We start from the raw sequence: 20,791 nt of genomic DNA on the forward strand, positions 1-20,791 counted from the left end.
TCCTGCTGCCCCAACAATTATCTCTCTGCCCTGAATCTCTCCTGCCTGCTCTGCCCTGAACCTCTCCTGCCTGCTCTGCACCAAATCGCCACCCTGCTCTCCCCTGAATGTCTCCTGCCTGCCGCCCCAAATCTCTGCTGCTGATGTCGGGGATCTAGTCGGGGCCCCCCACAAAAAAAAAAACAACAAAAAAAGCAGCAAACGAACATGAACGCATGTGCAGATCATCTACAGGGAAAGCAGATGGTCTGCGCATGCATCTGGATCACACACTAGTGATCCGTGTCGGCGCATGGGGGCATTCCTCCGATTGCCCCCATTAGAATATTGTTGCTTGAAGAATCCATCGGACCTGCCCAGATTGGACACGGATCGAGCGGGTTAGTGAATCTAGCCCTTTGTGTCCTTCGCCAAATACGGTCTCCAAAACTGAACACAATACTCCAAGTGGTGTCTCACCAATTACCTGTACAAGGGCATCAACACCTTCGCTCTTCTATTGGCTATGCCTCTCTTTATACAGCCCAGCATCCTTCTGGCAGCAGCCACCGCCTTGTCACACTGTTTTTTCGCCTTTAAATCTTCAGACACTTATCACCCTAAGGTCCCTCTCCGCATCCGTGCATATCAGCCTCTCTCCTCCCAACATAAGCAATGCCTCTGCTGGGTCAGACCAGAGGTCTATCGCGCCAGCAGTCTGCTCATGCGGCGGCCCATCAGGTCCAGGACCTGTATAGTAATTCTCTATCTATACCCTTCAATCCACTTTTCCTTCAGGAAATTATCTAATCCCTTCTTGAACCCCAATACCATACTCTGTCCTATCACACCCTCTGGAAGCGCATTCCAGGTGTCCACCACCCTTTGGGTGAAGAAGAACTTTCTAGCATTTGGTTTTGAATCTGTTCCCTCTCAATTTTTCCGAATGCCCTCTCGTTCTTGTAGTTTTCGAGAGTTTGAAGAATCTGACCCTCTCCACTATCTCTATGCCCTTCATGATCTTGTACGAGAGTCTCTATCATGTCCCCTCTAAGCCTCTGCTTCTCCAGGGAAAAGAGCCCCAGTTTCTCTAATCTTTCAGCATATGAAAGGGTTTCCATACCTTTTATCAGTTGCATCGCTTTCCTCTGAACCCTCTCAAGTATCGCCATATCATTCTTAAGGTACGGCGACCAATATTGGATGCAGTACTCCAGATGCGGGCGTACCATCGCCTGATACAACGGCAAGATAACATCCTTCGTTCTAGTTGTAATACCTTTAATGATAATACCTAGCATTCTGTTTGCCTTCTTTGAGGCCGCTGCACTGTGCCGATGGCTTCATCATTTTATCTACCAGTACCCCTAAGTTCTTCTCTAGGCTACTTTCACCCATTACCAGCCCTCCCATTGTATAGCTGTACATCGGGTTTCTGTTTCCTACATGCAAGAGACTTTACATTTCTCTACATTAAAGTTCATCTGCCATTTATTCACCCACTCTCCCTGTTTGTTCAGGTCCCTTTGTAAATCTTCACAGTCCTCTTTAATCCTAACCCCACTAAAAATTTTGTGTCATCTGCGAATTATATAACGGCTCCTTCTGATTTCTAATCCCCAAATGCATTACTCTGCACTTCTTTGCATTGAATTTGAGTTGCCAGATAATTAGACCATTCTTCTAACTTTTGCAGATCCTTTTTCATGTTTTCCACTCCCTCTTCGGTGTCTACTCTGTTACAATTCTTGGTATCATCGGCAAAAAGGCACACTTTTCCTTCTAACCCTTCAGAAATGTCACTCACAAACATATTGAACAGAATCAGCCCCAGCTGATTCACTACTCACCTTTCCCTCCTCCGAACGAATTCCATTAACCACCACCTTCTGGTGTCTGTCAACCAGTTTCTAATCCAGTTCACCACTTTGGGTCCTAACTTCAGCCCATCAAGTTTGTTCAAAAGCCTTCTATGAGGAACCATGTCAAAGGCTTTGCTGAAATCTAAGTAAATTATGTCTAGCATATGCCCTTGATCCAATTCTCCAGTCACCCAATCAAAGAATTCAATCAGATTCGTCTGACACGATTTACCTTTAGTAAAACCATGTTGCCTCAGATCCTATAACCCATTTGATTCTAGGAATTTCACTATCCTTTCTTCCAGCAACGCTTCCATTATTTTTCCAATAACCTAAGTGAGGCTTACCGGCCTGTAGTTTCCCACTTCATCTCTGAGACCACTTTTGTGAATAGGGACCACATCCGCTCTTCTCCAATCCCGTTTTCTGAAACCTCTTTCACTATGACTCTACAAGTGACTTTAAAAAATTACACAGGGCGGGTAAAGATTTAGGCTTGCATTCCAATATAAGACTAAGAACAACAGCTCTTAGGACCTTCCTGTGCTTCAGTCTACTACGAATCAGTGAGGTAATACTCTGGCTTATTCTACAATTACCTTTGTGAATACAGCAAGAATGTAAAAGGCTTAAAAACAAGCTGCAAACTCATTTACATAGTGAAAATTGTATGTATTTTTTCTAAACTTCTGTTAAACAATGATGAAAGAGTAAGAACACTACAATTTACCCACATCCCAACAAGGCCAGAAAACACCTCCAAAGAATCAAGAGAGTCTCTTTCTGTACTAATAAATTGAAAAAAAGGGGGAGGGCAAATAAAAGAAGGAAAACCATGCTGAGGAGACCAAATTCATTGAATCCTGCATTCTCTCATAAGCACATAAGCATTGCCTCTGTCGAGTCAGACCATAGGTCCATCATGCCCAGCAGTCCGCTCCCGCGGCGGCCCCGCAGGTCAATGACCTGTAGTGATCTATTACTCAAGAGCATTTTGTCTTGTATGGTAACCCTCTATTGCTGATGACAGTTCAAAGTTGTTAAATTGCCGACTGATCCACAATGGGTCAGTATTTAAATGGGGGCAATTGGAGGAACGCCCCCCTCTGACCACAGGGATCGCTAGTGAGCGATCCTGAAGCATGCGCAGACCATCTTTTTTGCTTGTAAATGGTCTGCGCATGCTTACAAAAGCAATGATTTTTTTTTTCTTTTACCTTCACTTTCGAACCCGCAGGTTAAAACCACTGGCTTGCACTGCGGGGAAGGGCAGGAGATCGGGGCAGAGAGCAGAGAAGCAGGGAAGTCGGAAAGGACCTGAGCGACTGGTTCTCAGCAGTTGCTTATTTTTGGATCAGTCAGCGTCCCTCTTTTTTTTTTTTTTTTTTAGAGAATCACTGCTTGCCTACATTTGAATGCCGTTCCACCTCATTTGTATGCGCGGATCGGAGGATGATTGGGACAGAGGTTAGTGAATTGGGTTGGAGGAAAATAGGGTCGCTAAGGGGTCGGAACTTGATCAGTGGGCTTAGTGAATCTAGCCCTTTGTGAGACTGGACATCAAAATGGAATAAGTGCAAAATGATGTATGTGGGAAAGAGGAGCCTGATCTATAGCTACTTGATGCAGGGTTCCAAATTAGGAGTCAATGCCCAGGAAAAGGATCTAGGTGTCATTATTGAAGATACATTGAAACCCTCAGCTCAGTGTGCAGAAGCGGCTAAGAAAACAAATAAAATATTAGGAATTATCAGGAAAGGAATAGAAGACAAAGATGAAAATGTTATAATGCTCTTGTATCACTCCATGGCAGTGTCTCGCAAACTTTTCCGGCCAGCAGCACACTAAAACCAGTGCCCCGGCCGGAAGTCGATGCGATGACGTCCGCACATGCACGGAGACCCGTCTGGTTGTGACCCCGCCATTACATTGTAAATGTCCAATCACCTGGGAAACTAAATCTTATGTGTTTTTGGAACATATGCATATAGAAGTCCTCCTTTCTGACAAGACTAAGGGCTCCTTTTACTAAGCTGCGTTAGGGCTTTACGCGCGGAATAGCGCGCACTACAATGCCCCACGTGCTAGACGCTAACGCCAGCATTGAGCTGGTGTTAGTTCTAGCTGCGTAGCACAGGATTAGCATGCGCTAATCTGCTGCGTGCGCTAAAAACCCTAGCGCACATTAGTTAAAGGAGCCCTAAGAATTATCTTACGGGCCGCATCGAGGCGGAGGAAGATATCTTCTTTTTCAAGGGTCCCACGACAACAAGAGGGCATCCATTGAAAATCAGGGGCGGGAAACTACGAGGTGACACCAGGAAATTCTTTTTCACTGAAAGAGTGGTTGATCGCTGGAATAGTCTTCCACTACAGGTGATTGAGGCCAGCAGCGTGCCTGATTTTAAGGCTAAATGGGATCGGCACATGGGATCTATTCACAGGGCAAAGGTAGGGGAGGGACATTAGGGTGGGCAGACTAGATGGGCCGTGGGCCCTTATCTGCCGTCTATTTCTATGTAAGAATTAATCTGTAAGCTAAGTCTTCTTTGATTATATTTGATATTGGGTATAAATAAATTTTTCCTACTGTTGAGATGGTTTCTTTTTCTCCCTAAAGATGTGGGCTTCAATTGTGTTATTTTTCTTTGGAAATTGCTATGTGAGAATGCATTTGAATGTATGAGAAATTTTCTTTAATATGTACTAGTTCCGACAATGTTGTTTATTTTCAGTATTAATTGATGATTTCTGATTGTAATATGAAGAAATCTTAATTAAAATTTTTAAAAAAAAAATAATAAAAATTAAACATTACCATAACCTAACACATATAACTAGCAATCTTAAGAGGAACTTAAAAGAGTACATATTCCAACTCCAGTAGCAACTTAAAGTCCAACAGCAAGATGGAGGCGATCCAGTCTTTTGCACCAAGTGTCCCCTATATAAGTAAAACTAAAAAAGTACAATTGCCTGTGCAGGTGAGGAACAGTCTCCTCCCTTACAGGACCTATGAAATCTCTCTCAAAACCCAGGCCGTGAGACTAGATGCTGGGATGAAAAAGTATTCAAATTGAGCTGCCCAAATGGATCGATTCTCTCCCAAAAGAGTGCAGATCAATTTGTCTCTTTCAAAAAGCAGCTATGAGACGGACCAGCCCAACCATAAGGCAAAATTAGTACTATAAACCGGGCATTTATTTCAGGCTATCAAGTAGTTGACACCCACTGAGGAAAAAGTATGCCAAACATATTGAGGTTTATTTGTTTGATTCCCCTTATATCCCCACCTACTTTAATACTACGATGGCTGCCATAAACAATACAAGCCTCGTATTCTAGTTTTTGGAGAACTTATACAGTGGTTTATTTACCCTATATCTTCCTATTTAATTTTGGTGCAAAAACAGAAAGTATTACCACACGTGGCACAAAAATTCACTCAGCTAATATCAACCATTAACAGTAAAGTTATTTGCCACAAAACAATAAGAATGCTTATCCTCCAAACTCAGTCTTTTCAGACAATATACCTGATACTCAATACCATTTCAACATACCTACTGATTATTTCTAGATCTTAAGTATATGATTTCTAAAATCTCATTTAAACATTTAATACATTTAACAGTTTTCTCCACTCAGCTTTTAATTAGTACTTCTATTTGTAAACTCATGAACTTGTTACATAAGACAAATCTGACATATTATAAATTGCAAAGTTTGGGAAAACGCCAAAATCATCTCTGAAAACACAACACTAAAATAAAAAGATTTTGTGCAGTATACGTACCTCTTCAGCCTGCATCATTTTAAAAACCTCCCCAAACTCTGAATTTTCTCCTGTTCCAATAACGATACCCTGCAAAACAAACATGGAGATGCATATGCGTACAGAGTGTTCACATCCATTAAGCATCTGTCAGTAAGTGAAACCTACTGCTGAAATTGATGGAAAATCAAATCCTCTTCTATGCAAGCACCCAAATGTAATCTTTCCTGAACTTTAACATTCACTTACTATTTCTAACACCTCTGTCATACATAACTAAAATACCGGGGATACTAATTTATTAAAAATTCTACCCCTTCCTTCCATATTTCTAAATGGATTAAAACAAAACATTTGATTTAGACTATCGGCATAATTCAAATAAAATAACTTCACAATGAAAGGCTTGAGAAATTTCTTCATAACTGAGAGTCTCACATTAGAGGACCATAAATGCACAATTGCCAGAACCCACTGTAATAGTAATAAGAGCCAGAAGATTTAAAAAAGATTTTGTCTACATGTAAAGCCTGTTATATGTGACAAACAAGCCTCTTAAAACTGTACAGCTATACAGGCACATAAAAGTGCACACCCCCCAAAAAAAAAAAAAAAAAAAAAAAAAAAATCGCATGGATTTTTTTACCCAGAATCATAGTTTGGGCAGTGGGAATGAAGTGCAGGTTGTGATTTGTGGGACTATATTGTATGTTAAAGATCCCCTAGATAAATATAAGAGGCGATTGTTTTTAATTATGACAGGAACAGCTATACAATTAATTATGAGAAACTGGAAAAATTGGGACCGTTTAAATTTCACATTCTGGTGGGCAAATTTATGTTTAATTTATAAATATGAGAAAGTGAATGCTGATTTGTCGGGAAACATAAAAATTTTTAAATTAATATGGGGCCCATTGATGTCATTTGTAGATTTATTATAGTTTTGAATTTGTTGTTATATCAATTGCACATCCAGAGGGGGGGGGATTTTCTTTTAATTTCTTTTTTTTTTTTTAATTGATTGGGTGATAGGGTGGGTGGGAGGGATTGGTTTGAGTCTTGAATAATTAAATATTTATATAGGTGCTTACTATTTCCTTATATAGATGAAATTTGACATTTGCACTTTTGGAAGGGTATAAATATACTTTATCAATAACTATATCTATAATAATTTTTAATGGGGAAATATGTTGATCTTATTATATATTCTAAGGATTTTAAGTGAGTGTAAAATGTATCTTTTTTCTTGTATTCACTTAATGAAAGTATTAAAAATGAATAAAGATTAAAAAAAAAAAAGAAGTGCAGGCAGACATGCAAAGTATTTTTGGATTTTTTTTAATATGCATGAATACACATATAGAATTTTTATATCATCTTCAGAGCAGGTGAATCTGCTGCACACTACTGTGGCTGGTTCTAGAAGCTTATTTTATTAAAAACACAAAAGTACCTAAGTTATCTTTATAAAACAATTTCTACACAGGCTCAGAATTGTAACTCTACGGTCCAACAATTATCATATTCCTCCTTGCCTTCAGTTATTTCAACCTGAATCACCACTCTGTAGATCTAAACTCTTAGGGCTCTTAGAGCCTTAACGGGCGGAATAGCGTGCGCTAAATTGCCCCGCGCGCTAGCCGCTACTGCCTCCTTTTAAGCAGGCGGTAGATTTTCAGCTAGCACGTGCTATAGCGTGCGCTAATCCGGTGCGTGCGATAAAACCGCTAGCACACCTTCGTAAAAGGAGCCCTTAGTGACCAGATCCTCAGAAGCACCACCAAAGGCTCAAAACTTTCACTGCCCCAGGCTTTACGTGCTGCCTCGTCACTGGATAAGTGCTTTTTTTCATATCACTATAAGTGAAATAAAGATTATTACTTAGCTTATGTCTGTGTGGTCTTGCTGCTAGGGTATTTCACCAACATGACATGTTTCGCTAGATAGCTTTATCAAGGTGTTAGCCCTAGTTCATTTTTACTCGCCTCTCTGAGGCAAGTAAAAATGGCGAGTAAAAATGAACTAGGGCTAACACCTTGATAAAGCTATCTAGCGAAACATGTCATGTTGGTGAAATACCCTAGCAGCAAGACCACACAGACATAAGCTAAGTAATAATCTTTATTTCACTTATAGTGATGTAAAAAAAAAAAAGCAGCACTTATATAAATATATAACAGAAAGAAAAGATCCAGTGACGAGGCAGCACGTAAAGCCTGGGACCAGGGCAGGATTAATTCTTTGAGGGCCCCTATGCACACAAGTACACTGGGCCCCCTAGCTCTGCCCCGCCCACATCCTGCCCCTATTTATTTACCTATTTTATTATTTACTTCTTTATTTCCACTTGTTTTTCTTTTTTTCTTTTATTATAAAATTCAACAAAGATTACCATACCAGTACCAGTGTACAATTTTTGTTCTATGCAAGCCCCAAACATCTCTGAACAAATTCCCCCTTCCTTCCCTTCCCACCTACTTGCCCAGGATTTTAACTCTGAACCCTTTCCATACCTATATAAAAGTGTTCAAATGCATAAGTCTATATTAATAACCAAGTTTGCAACTCCTCTCAACTGCCTCACTCTGTCATTCAACTTTAACCCATATGTATAAACAACCAAATCTGTAACTCCTCTGGTACGTTCCACTCCATGTATACTAATTTGTAACAAAACAACAAGGCAAGCGGTCCACCAAAGAATCCAACATGGAACAAAAGAAGATCATCAGACAAGAAGGAGATTCAAATCACTTTACAAATTAACAAATAAAACAAAAAATGGAAAATAAGATATCATTTTATTGGACTAATACATTTTTAATTAAGTTTCAGAAGTCAAACCCTCTTTCCTTAGGTCAGTAAAGTATATTGTCCTGACCTGAGGAAGGAGAATTTGGCCTCTAAAAGTTAGTAAAAAATGTATTAAAATTAGTCCAATAAAACAATCACCGTATTTCCATTTTCTATTTATAAACATCTATCAACACAGCTACAATACTACTTTTTTCTACCTTTGTAATGTAATGTAATGTAATGTAATTTATTTCTTATATACCGCTACATCCGTTAGGTTCTAAGCGGTTTACAGAAAATATACATTAAGATTAGAAATAAGAAAGGTACTTGAAAAATTCCCTTACTGTCCCGAAGGCTCACAATCTAACTAAAGTACCTGGAGGGTAATAGAGAAGTGAAAAGTAGAGATAGAGGAAAAATAAAAAATAAAATAAACATTTTAACAAGACATCATTGATCTAAATACTTTGGAAGGTAGAAGAGAGGAGAGAAAGGAATAGAAGCAGAAGGGGGAGCCGTTGAACAGTAGAATTCTGGAGAAATTTAAATGATAGAAATAGAACAAAACAAAGACAAAAGGCAAAACAATAGATAAGATTAAAGATAAATCATAAGCTGGAAAGAAAAATAAAATAAAACTTTGTCTACAATCCACGGTTTCAGCGTCAGTGATGAAGTGGAGCAAGTAAGTTTAGGAGGAGCGATTGACGTTTCCAGAAAGGGCTTCTTCAGGGAAGAGACTTGGCAGACAGTCCCAGGATGCCTATGTCTCCTCCCCTGCGATGTTCTCCCATCCATGCATTCCCTCCCAGACACACTGCCCGTGCCCCAGCCGCTCCAAGGAGGCTGCCCCAGATGAGGCCCACGGTGAATGCAGGATTCTCTCCTCTGTGGGAAAGCCGCCCATCTGTCATCTTGATTTTCCTTATAAGCTCTCTATCTGCTGAATTATGTGTTTGGGTATTCCCATTTGCACTAGAGTTCTCCATAGTTTATTGTAATCCACACAGTCAATAGCTTTGCCATAGTCGATGAAGCAAAGGTATAGAGCAGGGGTGCCCAATAGGTCGATCACCCAGGACTCACTTTGCCTTGGCGATCTATCGGGCCGATCAGTCTTCCTCTCCCCAACGTCAATTCTGCCGTCGGAGAGGAAGTTCGGGCCAGCCAATTGGGGTGGGTATTTGTCTATTTTTGTATGGTTGTTACTGAGGTGACATTACAAAGAGTCATCTGCTTTGACCTCTTTGAAAAACCCCTGGAATAGGAATGATAATTAACAATTCTATGCGTACAGTGTGCGTTGTGTTTTTTTAAAATTTTATTGTTGGTAGATCATTTTGGCTTGGTCATTTTAAAAGTAGCTCACGAGTCAAAAAAGTGTGGGCACCCCTGGTATAGAGGGTTTTGATGTTCTTTGTTCTTCTCCAATATTCATCTAACATTGGACTAGGATTCGAGCATGAGTTGATGGCACCTAACAATCTTTGTCTCCCAGTTTCTGCTTTCCTCATCTTGTCATTTTTTTCCTTCCATCCACTGTCTGCCCCTTCCAGAAACTGTCTACCAACCCCCTTCCATCTTTCCATTTCTCCTCCTGCCCTCCCCCCATCCCCTTGGTCTGACATCCATCTTCTTTCTTCTGTTCCCCTCATGGTCTGGCATCTCTCTCCTTCCATTTCCCTCTTCTTCTTATTTCCTCCACTCAGATCTGATATTTCTGTCTCCTTCCCCCATTTCCCCCCATGCTCTGGCATCTCTCTCTTCTCTATTTTCTTCTTCTGTCTATATTAAATTCTTACTATTCAGTCCTCAGTTTCCCTCTTTTCACAGTGCCTACCCACAGATTGCCACCCCTTTCCTTCACCCCTCCAGTATCTCACTCTCTTCTTCCCCCCATTCAGCATATACCTTTTTATTTCTCCCCTTCTTCCATCCAGTATGTGTTCTCTTTCTCCACTTCCATTCAGCATCTGTTCTCCCCTCTCAACTGACTGCCCTCTTCTCTCTCTCCCTTCTCCCCACTTCCATCATCTGCCCAACTGCCCCTTTCTCTCTCTCTCTCCCACTCCGAGCCTCCACTCCAGGCCCATCTCCCTCCCTTCCAATCACCTTCGCGCGTGTAACCACTTACATTATTCTTTGGAGGGCTTGCGACCTGTAACCCTCCCCACCACCACCTTCTCCTGTTTCTCCGAGGGTTTCCAACCTCTGCTCCTCCACTTCTGCCCCTCAGCTCCTCAGGGTGCTTGCAGCCCACACTCCTCTCCAGCTCCTTCTTCCCCACTGCATCCAGACCCTGTACTCCTTCTACAGACTTCTCAGAGGGGCTGGTTTGTGGCACCCTTCGCACCACCAGCTACTCCTCTTCCTCCTTCCCCACTGCACCCAACACTTGCAGCAAACACCCCCCCTCCAGAACTCCCTCTTCATGCATCCTGGAGATGCCCCTCCCACGGCGCTCACCTGCTGCAGAGGCTCCCGCTTCCATCCCATAGACATGGCGAAGCACACTTGTACAGCCAGCGGGTAGCAAGATCAGCCACAGCACCTGCAAGCGGTGCTCAGCCTAAAGCATCCCTCTGACACGAACAGGCAGAAACAGTAAGCTGCGTCAGAGGGTAAGCTTTGGGCTGAGCACCGCTCACAGGTGCTGTGGCTGATCTTGCTGTCGATGCTGTGGTGGGGCCTGATCTTGCTGTCATCGGGAGGGGGGCCCGATCTTGCTGTCATAGGGGGAGGGGGGCCTGATCTTGCTGTCATCGGAGGGGAAATGATTTTGCTGCCATCAGGGGGGAGACTTGATCTTGCTGTCATCGGAAAGGGGCCCGATCTTGCTGTCATGGCCGTTTAAAAAAAAAAAAAAAAAATTGGAAAGGTGACAGTAAGTGGGCCCCCCCTCACAATTTCGGGCCCTAGGCACGTGCTTCCTGGGCCTATCCGTTAATCCGGCCCTGCCTAGGGCAGTGAAGGTTTTGAGCCTCTGGTGGTGCTTCTGAGGATCTGGTCACTAAGAGTTTAGATCTACGGAATGGTGATTCAGGTTGAAATAACTGAAGGCACGGAGGAATATGATCTTTATTTATTTATTTTATTTCTTCCATTTGTGCGTCGCACATACCTATACAAGCTCTAGGTGACATTACAGAGGAAGGGGTTAGAAGAGGGTAGGGAGGACTATGGAGGGCAGGAAGGAGTGGAGAGGAGAGAAGCATGTCGAATATTTCATAGAAATTCCTAACTTTACAGATAGGAGCACCATCTATATAAATGATATCTAAATGAATTAAAGGAATATGAATAAAGGAAAAGAAGGGAGGAACTATTAAATAATAGAATTCAGTTAATAAAATATAAACAATAGGGGTAAAAACAATGGAATACAATTTTACACATTTTATAAATCTTTATAAAACATGCACCAAAGTATGTTCCTTGTTATAACACTGCTCTTCTAAAGCCAAATGTTTACTTTTAGAATAGAAATTAAAGCAGTAAGTTCCAGTTCTTTCCCCCTATGACTGCACCGAGTGTTAATGATGTCCAAAACATTTTTTATTTCAAATACTTACCTTGGCTTTTCCACATCTAACCAGTGTCCCCATGAAAGCTACGTTACTCCTGGAGGTGAGATCGCCATTTGAGGCAGCTGGTTGAGGAGCTGTAGATTTGGAGCATGGTGTGGTCTCACCTGTCAGACTGGATTCATCAACAGAAAGATCCACAGCCTTTCAGAGAAGGAAAAAACACCATAATTTAGTTACAAGGATATATAGCATTTCTCTGAGCTGCATAAGATTTCCTAAAACCTATCTTAAGCCTAAGCACTATATATGATGGATATTTGAAATAGTGCAAAAGACCAGCAGCAGTAGCTAGTAGAGGTTAAGGGGGCAATCTTTAAATTGTCAGCATTGGAGCAACATGCCTAGGTAAATTTTACCCACACACTTAGCATTAACTTCCAAAGGAAAAGGAGACTTTCACACTGAAATTTCTCATGGGTTCAAAGAGCTCATGGATGTTTTGTACCTGATTTTTCTGTAAATTTTATCTCTGGAAAATACAATCTACACATGCTATTTTATAATCCCACAAGACAAGTCCATGGGAACACATCATCTAAATACATCTAAAAGAACACACATTGAATTTTAGCTGTACTGAAGAGCAAATTTAGGTAGTCAATGAAACAGTTATTTAGCCATGTAAATTGCTTTGAAAATGGCCTGGCCCATATTTTAGGCTTTTTTTGTTTTGTTCCTTAATAAGATACATTAGCAAGAAAGTTATAATCTGTACCTCTCTTGCTAACATGGTTATTGCCCAGGGCAGCAGAAGACTAAACTATTAAATTGTTTAATTTATATGCCAAATAAAAGTTCCTGCTTGTTATTTATGCTTGTAATAAATGTTTTACAAGGAATAATGGCCAGAGTTTAATTCAAATTCAGCAAGGTCAAGTATGCAACAAAAAATAATCAGACTAGCTTAACCCCTTTATATTTTTGTGATTTTTTTTCTGATAAGAGTAAGAGGTTTTCAGATGTATCTGTAATTGTAAAAGCACATCTTCATAACCAATCATCACTAAGGAATAAAAGCATGAGTTCTAAGCACTTTCTCAGGTAGCATTTTCACTGTTTGAGAGCAATTTGAAATAATATGTGATTGGCAGGCACAGCTATTGTTCTTTGGGACAGTATTCATAGCCTGACGTCAGAACTGTTTCTTTTACAAAAGTTGCCAGACGACTCCCCATGGACAGCTGATGTTGAGGCCCGCTGAAGCGCAGTCTGGTTGGACTGTTGTCCCACTGAAGAGCCCGAATACGGACAAGAGTGCCTGAAGGGACGAAAATTAGGATGCCCCAAACCCCTGGAAGGGTAGGATCTATTCACAGGCAGCAACTTGGGCCATAAGGTCATCCAGATCCTGGCTAAACAGCAGCTGGCCCTTAAAGGGCAACTGGCTCACGGTCACTTTAGAAGAAGAATCGCCAGACCACTGCCGGATCCAGAGCAGCCTGAGAGCCAAAATGGAATAGGTGGAAAGCTTAGCAAAGACTTTCAAAATGTCATACAAGGCATCGGCCATATAGTCCACTCCCAAGATTATAAAATCCAAGTTACTAAGCACCACAGTGTCAGGATCACGGCACAGCTTGGAATGGCATGCCCAAGTCATGAAGAGGCCTGTGCCACCTGAACACCAGCAGCCGCCAAATCAGGTTTCCCCACCTAATGTGAAAGGGCATCACTGACAGTGGCCACACACCGAGTGGCAGCTTTGAACTCTCGTAGCTGTCTCCCTTATGCTATGATTAATACTCTCCAATATTTCTACCACATTTGTATGAAAATATTGGCCTGTCCCCTACAGCAGTGTTTCGCAACTCGGTCCTGGAGTACCCCTTGCCAGTCAGGCTTTCAAGATATCCACAATGAATATGCATAAAAGAGATTTGCATACAATGGAGGCAGTTTATGCAAATCAAGTTTATGCAAATTAAATGTGCCTATCCTGAAAACCTGACTGGCAAGGGGATACTCCAAGACCAAGTTGAGAAACACTGCCCTACAGTGGCTATTGCTAATTTGGCAATATGCCAATGACTCAAGATTAGCTAGTATATTTTAGGGGCAAGAGTGGAGAATCTCTGAACAAAAGCAATGGATTCTGCATCTCAGAAGAATTTGCTACTCCTTAGTTGAGTATTGCATTCAGGCAAGAAGTATGAAACAGCAGTTCTATCGATGGGACTACCCTAGAGAAGTGGTCTGCCAGGCTTATTTGAGAGCTAAATATGCTCAATGCGAATTGTTGTTACAATATGGTCAGCACCAAAATGCTGTAGCAGAATCCATTGCTTTTGTTCAGAGATTCTCCACTCTAGCCCCTAAAATACAGCAGATAATCTTGAGTCATTGGCATATTGCTAAATTAGCAATAGCCACTGTAGGGGGCAGGCCAATATTTTCACACAAATGTGGTAGAAATATTAGAAAGAGAATTAATCATAGCATTATAAGGGAGACAGCTCCGAGAGTTCAAGGCTGCCACTCAGTGTGTGCCACTGTCAGTGGTGCCCTTTCACATTAGCTGGGGATACCTGGGTCCATCCAAACACGGGTAAAATATACCAATCTAGGAATAGAACAAACTTCAACTCTGCATTTGTGATCTATTTGATTCACTGCCCATGTCCCAAGCTATATGTGGGGTGTACTATTTACCCTATAAAAACATAAATCCCGGGTTCATACCCAAAATGAGACCGCGCCATTAGTTCAACACAGGAAGCTGTTTCGCCATACTTTACAGGATTTAAAATGGAGAGTCCTTGACTCGATTACTGTGGGCTGGGAGGGAGGAAATACAGAACGTACTTTGAACATAAGGGAATTGAGTTGGATGTTTGAGTTAACTCTTATGAAACCAGATGGCCTGAATGAAACGTCCAACTGGATGGTGCTAGTGGATTAAGTCCTTCTGTTTCAGAGCCTCTGTCTTTTCAAATAAAGTTATTGTCAGCCTTTAGTCGGGCCCCCTTCCAGCCACCAGCAGGAGTCAGCAGAGACCCGGACCCGATCCCGAGGAGAGGACAGCGTGGGAGCCCTGCTCCGCCCCTCTCCCTGACCAGCAAGGGAGCCATTTAAACTTTGCACAGACGGAATAGAAATCACTAATGTAATGTAATGTAATCTTGTCGATGCTATGAAAGGGGGTATGACATCAGAGGGGTTTCCCTATTTTAGTAAGTTGCTAGAACACCGCGGCCATTTTGAGCTTGCGGCGGCAGTTTTTGAAAAGGCAGATAAGCCCACTAGTTAAGGTAAAAACACTTTTGATGTTTCACTTTTTGCTTTAGGTCAAAAATATTTATGATGTTTGGTAAGTGATAAGGGTTCTTTCTTTCTCTTTAGTATCTCCCTGACCTTGATAAAGGATTACAAAATGCATCGGCAAGGGGATGAACTACTCTTAAGTCAAAGATAAAAATTTATATGAAATAACATAACATAGTATTCCTAGTAACCATAAGTTCTACGCGGTTTACAAAAGATTATAAATTTAAAACAATTTGAGGATGGCAAAGAAATTATCTGACCAAGTATTTTGAAGAGAAATAAGTTTTCAGTTGAGTTCTGAAACGTTTATAACAGGCTCCAAGCAATAACAATTAAAATTCTCTATCATGTGAAGCTGCTTGGAATGCTAAAGTATGGTCAAGAAATGTCTTGCTTTTACAGCCCTGTACTGACGGAAAGGTAAACAGGGCATGAGATTGTCTACTATTTTTATATGATCTAATCTAATCTAATCCTTAGGTTTGTATACCGCATCATCTCCACGTTCGTAGAGCTTGACGCGGTTTACAGTAGGAGAAATAGGAAGGAACTACAACAGAGGGTTAGAGATAGAGGTAGAGGAAGATGCTAGAGAGACTCTATTAACCATGTAAAATGGAGCGATATCATACATATCCTTTTTTTTTATATTTAAATTTTTATTTAAATTTTTCATAATGTACAGCAAACATTGAACATCAATCTTCAGTCACATCAATAACATATCCAACAACTACTAATAATGCTCAAAAAAAGAAAAATGCACATATACCATACAAATTTCACCCCAGGACCCCCCCACCCCCACCCCAATCCCTATCATATATATCCTTATAGCAAAAGCAACCCAACTTAAACAAGACACGAGCTTCCATTGGCAGCCAATGCAACTCACAATAGAATGGTGTTCCATGATCATACTTTTTAAGACCATAAATCATTCTAACCGCTGTATTCTGAATCAGTATGAATCTAACCATGTCTTTCTTGGGAATTGTTAAATATACAATATTACAATAATCTAAAAGACTCAGTAATAAAGATTGTACCAGAAGTTTACATTAAAAGCAGAAAACTCAAAAAAGGTTTAATGGTACGCAGTTTCCATAATGTGTAATAACTCTTACGTACCACAGCATCTATTTGTTTTTTCATGGTCAGGTGCTGATCCAAAATGACTACCAATATTTTAATTGTTGGTTGAATTATATACAAGGTAGAATTAATACTAATCAATGGCTCGTGAATAATCTTATGTGGTGACACAACAAAAACTTTGTCTTATCGGGGTTAAAATCCTGCATCCAAGAGTTCATCAATTTCAACACCTTAGTCACTCAATCAACCAACTGACTACAATTGGTCTGTTTTGTGGCATCCGATCTTATCTCTATGTTAACTATTGTCTTTAATATCCTGTTTCCTAACATTGCATCCTTCTTCACATTTTGTGTATCAAATAGCATATTACATTAAATGAAGAACATAAGTAGGATTCCCTTATGCTGAATACTTTGCTACCTGAGCAACTGTAGCATCTTGTAAAATACTGGCAGACTAGCTGAAATTTAATTCATAAATATGTATACTGGACTTTACTATCAATTGGTTAAAGTATTTCGTTCATAATTAATCTTTCCTCCCTCCCAACCCCCTTTGTTTTTTTAGAAAGTTGCAGAATAATCCCTGAACATCAACAATCGGATGCAGTGCTCATATGAGTTTTTTTGTTCCTCTGTTGTGTACCTATTAAGATTTATAGACTTAAATTAGCATACAGATAAAACAGACTTCTTTTGGAATCACCAGTTACCAGCTAACAAATCCTGAATGACTGGTTACACTTCTTACATAAAGTGTATAAATGTCTGGTTTCTCAAAATAGTACAAAGCAAAATCATCCAGTTACTACAGTATTGAGGTTTCTAACATATAGTAGTCGATTTAAATCAGTGGTCTCAAACTCAAACCCTTTGCAGGGCCACATTTTGGATTTGTAGGTACTTGGAGGGCCTCAGAAAAAAAAATAGTTAATGTCTTATTAAAGAAATGACAATTTTGCATGAGGTAAAACTCTTTATTTTATTTAATTCAATTTCTATCCCATCCTCCCAGTAGCTCAGAATGGGTTACAAGGTTTATAGTTTATAAATCTTTCCTTTTGACTAAGTCCTAATAATAATATTGTAATTTATAGCTAGAGACATAGGATCAAGAAACTTTTATTTTGCTTTTGTGATTATGATAAACATACTGAGGGCCTCAAAATAGTACCTGGCGGGCCGCATGTGGCCCCCGGGCCGCGAGTTTGAGACCACTGATTTAAATCAAGTCAACCTGAATCATCAATTTAAATTTTTCCAGTAGTACTTTGCTTATTAGTTTTTTTCCATTAGCACTTTGGAATTGTTCATTAGTGGCTTTTCATAAAAAAAAGTACTCACTGCTTGATGTATAAATTATGACTTAAGTTAGATTTATTAAATCTTTATCCTACCCAGACAGCACTGTTTAATTATAAACATTTATTTTAAGTAATGGCAGAGCTTAATATTTATAACTACTAATTGTATTAGTAAACTAGGACTTTTTCACTAAATAATTAACTGAATTTATAACCAATGTCTTATTATAGCCTTTAGAATTTAATTAAAGACATAAAGCAACATTTTTGTGTACACATAGCCCACAAAAAACTCTATTTGAAGTGGCCAAATTCTTCACAAACCAGAGCTCCCAACAACTAACAAAAAACTGATGTTATTTTATAAGTAACAGGCAGTTATCTTCCCACCATCCCCCGGACTGAGAATGCCCTCCCCGTATGTAACCAGAGACTAGAATTTATGTTGCCTTTTCAGCTACATACAGTCGGATTTACTAAGGTGCAATAATGCAAATTATTTGACAAATAATGAGCATTAATCCATGATGTGTGTTATTAGTCCTAAAGGCAGGATCTTTTTTCCTCTCAGCAAATAATGTAATGCAAAATAAGCTGTGTTAAAGATAATGCTTCCTCAAGAAGTGTCACCTTTTCCCCACAGGAACAAATAGGCCAGTACATTCAACCACCCCCTTCAAATAAATAAATTAAAATTTTGTCCAAAGAACTTCTCAGAACCCCTGCATCCCCCTGCCGATGTGGCCTCAAAATAGCAACCTCTGCCCCTTATTTAGCAACCTGATGCCCCAGATTCAGAAAGGGGTGCAAAAAGAACCGAACAAAGGACCCAGCATGGATAACTAAAGAAGTGAAGAAAGCGATAGGTGATAAGAAAAAATCTTTCAAGAAATGGAAAAAGGGCAAAACCGAGGAGAACTGGAAAGAACACAGGAAGTATCAAAAAGAATGTCACCTCGTGGTTAGAAAAGCAAAAAGAGAATATGAAGAGAGGCTAGCCAGGGAAGCAGCAAAATTTCAAACCGTTCTTCAGATATGTTAAAGGGAACCAGCCAGCTAGAGAGGAGGTGGGATCGCTGGATGACTGAGATAGGAAGGGAGTGGTGAAGGTGGAGAAAGAAGTGGCGGAAAGACTAAACATGTTATTTTCATCAGTATTTACAAAAGAGGACACATCCAACGTAACGGAACCTGAACACATCTTCAAAGGGGACCAAGCAGAAAAACTAACATCCATGGAAATAAGCCTCGAAGACGTCTACAGGCAGATAGAAAAACTAAAACCTGACAAATCACCGGGCCCGGACGGAATCCACCCTAGGGTACTGAAAGAACTGAAAGAGGAGATAGCGGCACTACTACAGCAAGTCTGTAATCTATCCCTATAAACAGGTGTGATCCTGGAGGATTGGAAGATAGCCAATGTTATGCCCATTTTTAAAAAGGGATCAAGAGGTGACCCGGGGAACTACAGACTGGTAAGTCTGACCTCGGTTCAGGAAAAATGGCAGAAGCACTGATAAAAGAAAGCATCGAGGAGCATCTAGAAAGAAATAAACTTATGATAACAAGCCAACATGGGTTCTGCAAGGGAAGATCGTGTCTGACAAACTTATTGCACTTCTTCGAAAAAATTAACAAATGGATGGACAAAGGGGACCCCATAAACATCGTATATTTAGACTTCCAAAAAGCCTTTGATAAGGTACCCCACGAATGCCTACTTCAGAAACTGAAATAACATGGGGTGGAAGGAGACATACACAGATGGATCAGAAATTGGTTGGCGGGTAGGAAGCAGAGGGTAGGAGTGAAGGGCCACTACTCGGACTGGAGGAGGGTCATGAGTGGAGTTCTGCAGGGATCGGTGTTTGGACCGCTGCTGATCAACGTATTTATAAATGATCTAGAAACTGGGATGAAGTGCAAAGTAATAAAATTCGCAGACGACACCAAACTATTTAATAGGGCTAGGACTAAAGAGGACTGCGAGGATTTACAAAGGGACCTGAACAAGCTAGGGGAGTGGGCGTCGAGATGGCAGATGAAGTTTAATGTAGAGAAATGTAAAGTCTTGCACGTAGGGAACAGAAACCCGAGGTACAGCTACATGATTGGAGGGCTGTTACTGAGTGAGAGTACCCAAGAAAGGGACTTGGGGTAATAGTGGACAAGACCATGAAGCCATCGGCACAGTGCGCAGCGGCCGCTAAGAAAGCGAATAGAATGTTAGGTATAATCAAGAAGGGTATTACAACCAGAACGAAAAAAGTTATCCTCCCATTGTATCGGCGATGGTGCGCCCGCATCTGGAGTACTGCATCCAATATTGGTCGCCGTACCTAAAAAAGGATATGGCGATACTCAAGAGAGTTCAGAAGAGGGAGACACGTTTGATAAAAGGTATGGAAAACTTTCATACGCTGAAAGACTGGAGAAACTGGGGCTCTTTTCCCTGGAGAAGCAGAGACTTAGAGGGGACATGATAGAGACTTACAAGATCATGAAGGGCATAGAGAAAGTGGAAAGGGACAGATACTTCAAACTTTCGACAACTACAAGAACGAGAGGGCATTCGGAAAAATTAAAAGGGGACAGATTCAGAACAAATGCGAGGATTTTGGACGCCTGGAATGCGCTTCCAGATGGCGTGATAGGACAGGGTACGGTCTTGGAGTTCAAGAAGGGATTGGACAATTTCCTGAAGGAAAAGTGAAGGGTATAGATAGAGAATTACTATACAGGTCCTGGACCTGATGGGCCGCCGCATGAGCAGACTGCTGGGCGTGATGGACCTCTGGTCTGACCCAGCAGAGGCATTGCTTATGTTGGGAGGAGAGAGGCTGATATGCATGGATGCGGAGAGGGACCTTAGGGTGATAAGTGTCCGAAGATTTAAAGGCAAAAAAACAGTGTGACAAGGCGGTGGCTGCTGCCAGACGGATGCTGGGCTGTATAAAGAGAGGCGTAGCCAGTAGAAGAATGAAGGTGTTGATGCCCCTGTACAGGTAATTGGTGAGACACCACTTGGAGTATTGTGTTCAATTTTGGAGACCGTATCTGGCGAAGGACACAAAGGGCTAGATTCACTAACCCGCCCGATCCGTGTAGTGGA

The 20,791-nt window shown here is 40.9% G+C and overlaps 1 protein-coding gene across 3 annotated transcripts in view; it reads right to left on the reverse strand.

Annotated features, from left to right (window-relative positions):
- ATP2C1 (ATPase secretory pathway Ca2+ transporting 1) overlaps positions 1-20,791 on the reverse strand; it is a 262,616-nt gene that overhangs the window by 119,716 nt on the left and 122,109 nt on the right. For all 3 annotated transcript variants that reach the window (XM_033930018.1, XM_033930021.1, XM_033930019.1), the window contains 2 exons: positions 11,994-12,149; positions 5,638-5,706 (listed from right to left, as the gene is read on the reverse strand). In XM_033930018.1, coding sequence (XP_033785909.1) covers positions 5,638-5,706; positions 11,994-12,149 — 225 coding nt within the window. The remainder of the gene's footprint in view (positions 1-5,637; positions 5,707-11,993; positions 12,150-20,791) is intronic.

The sequence above is a fragment of the Geotrypetes seraphini genome, chromosome 2 (assembly GCF_902459505.1).
Source record: "Geotrypetes seraphini chromosome 2, aGeoSer1.1, whole genome shotgun sequence".
In the NCBI taxonomy this organism is placed as follows: Eukaryota; Metazoa; Chordata; class Amphibia; order Gymnophiona; family Dermophiidae; genus Geotrypetes; species Geotrypetes seraphini.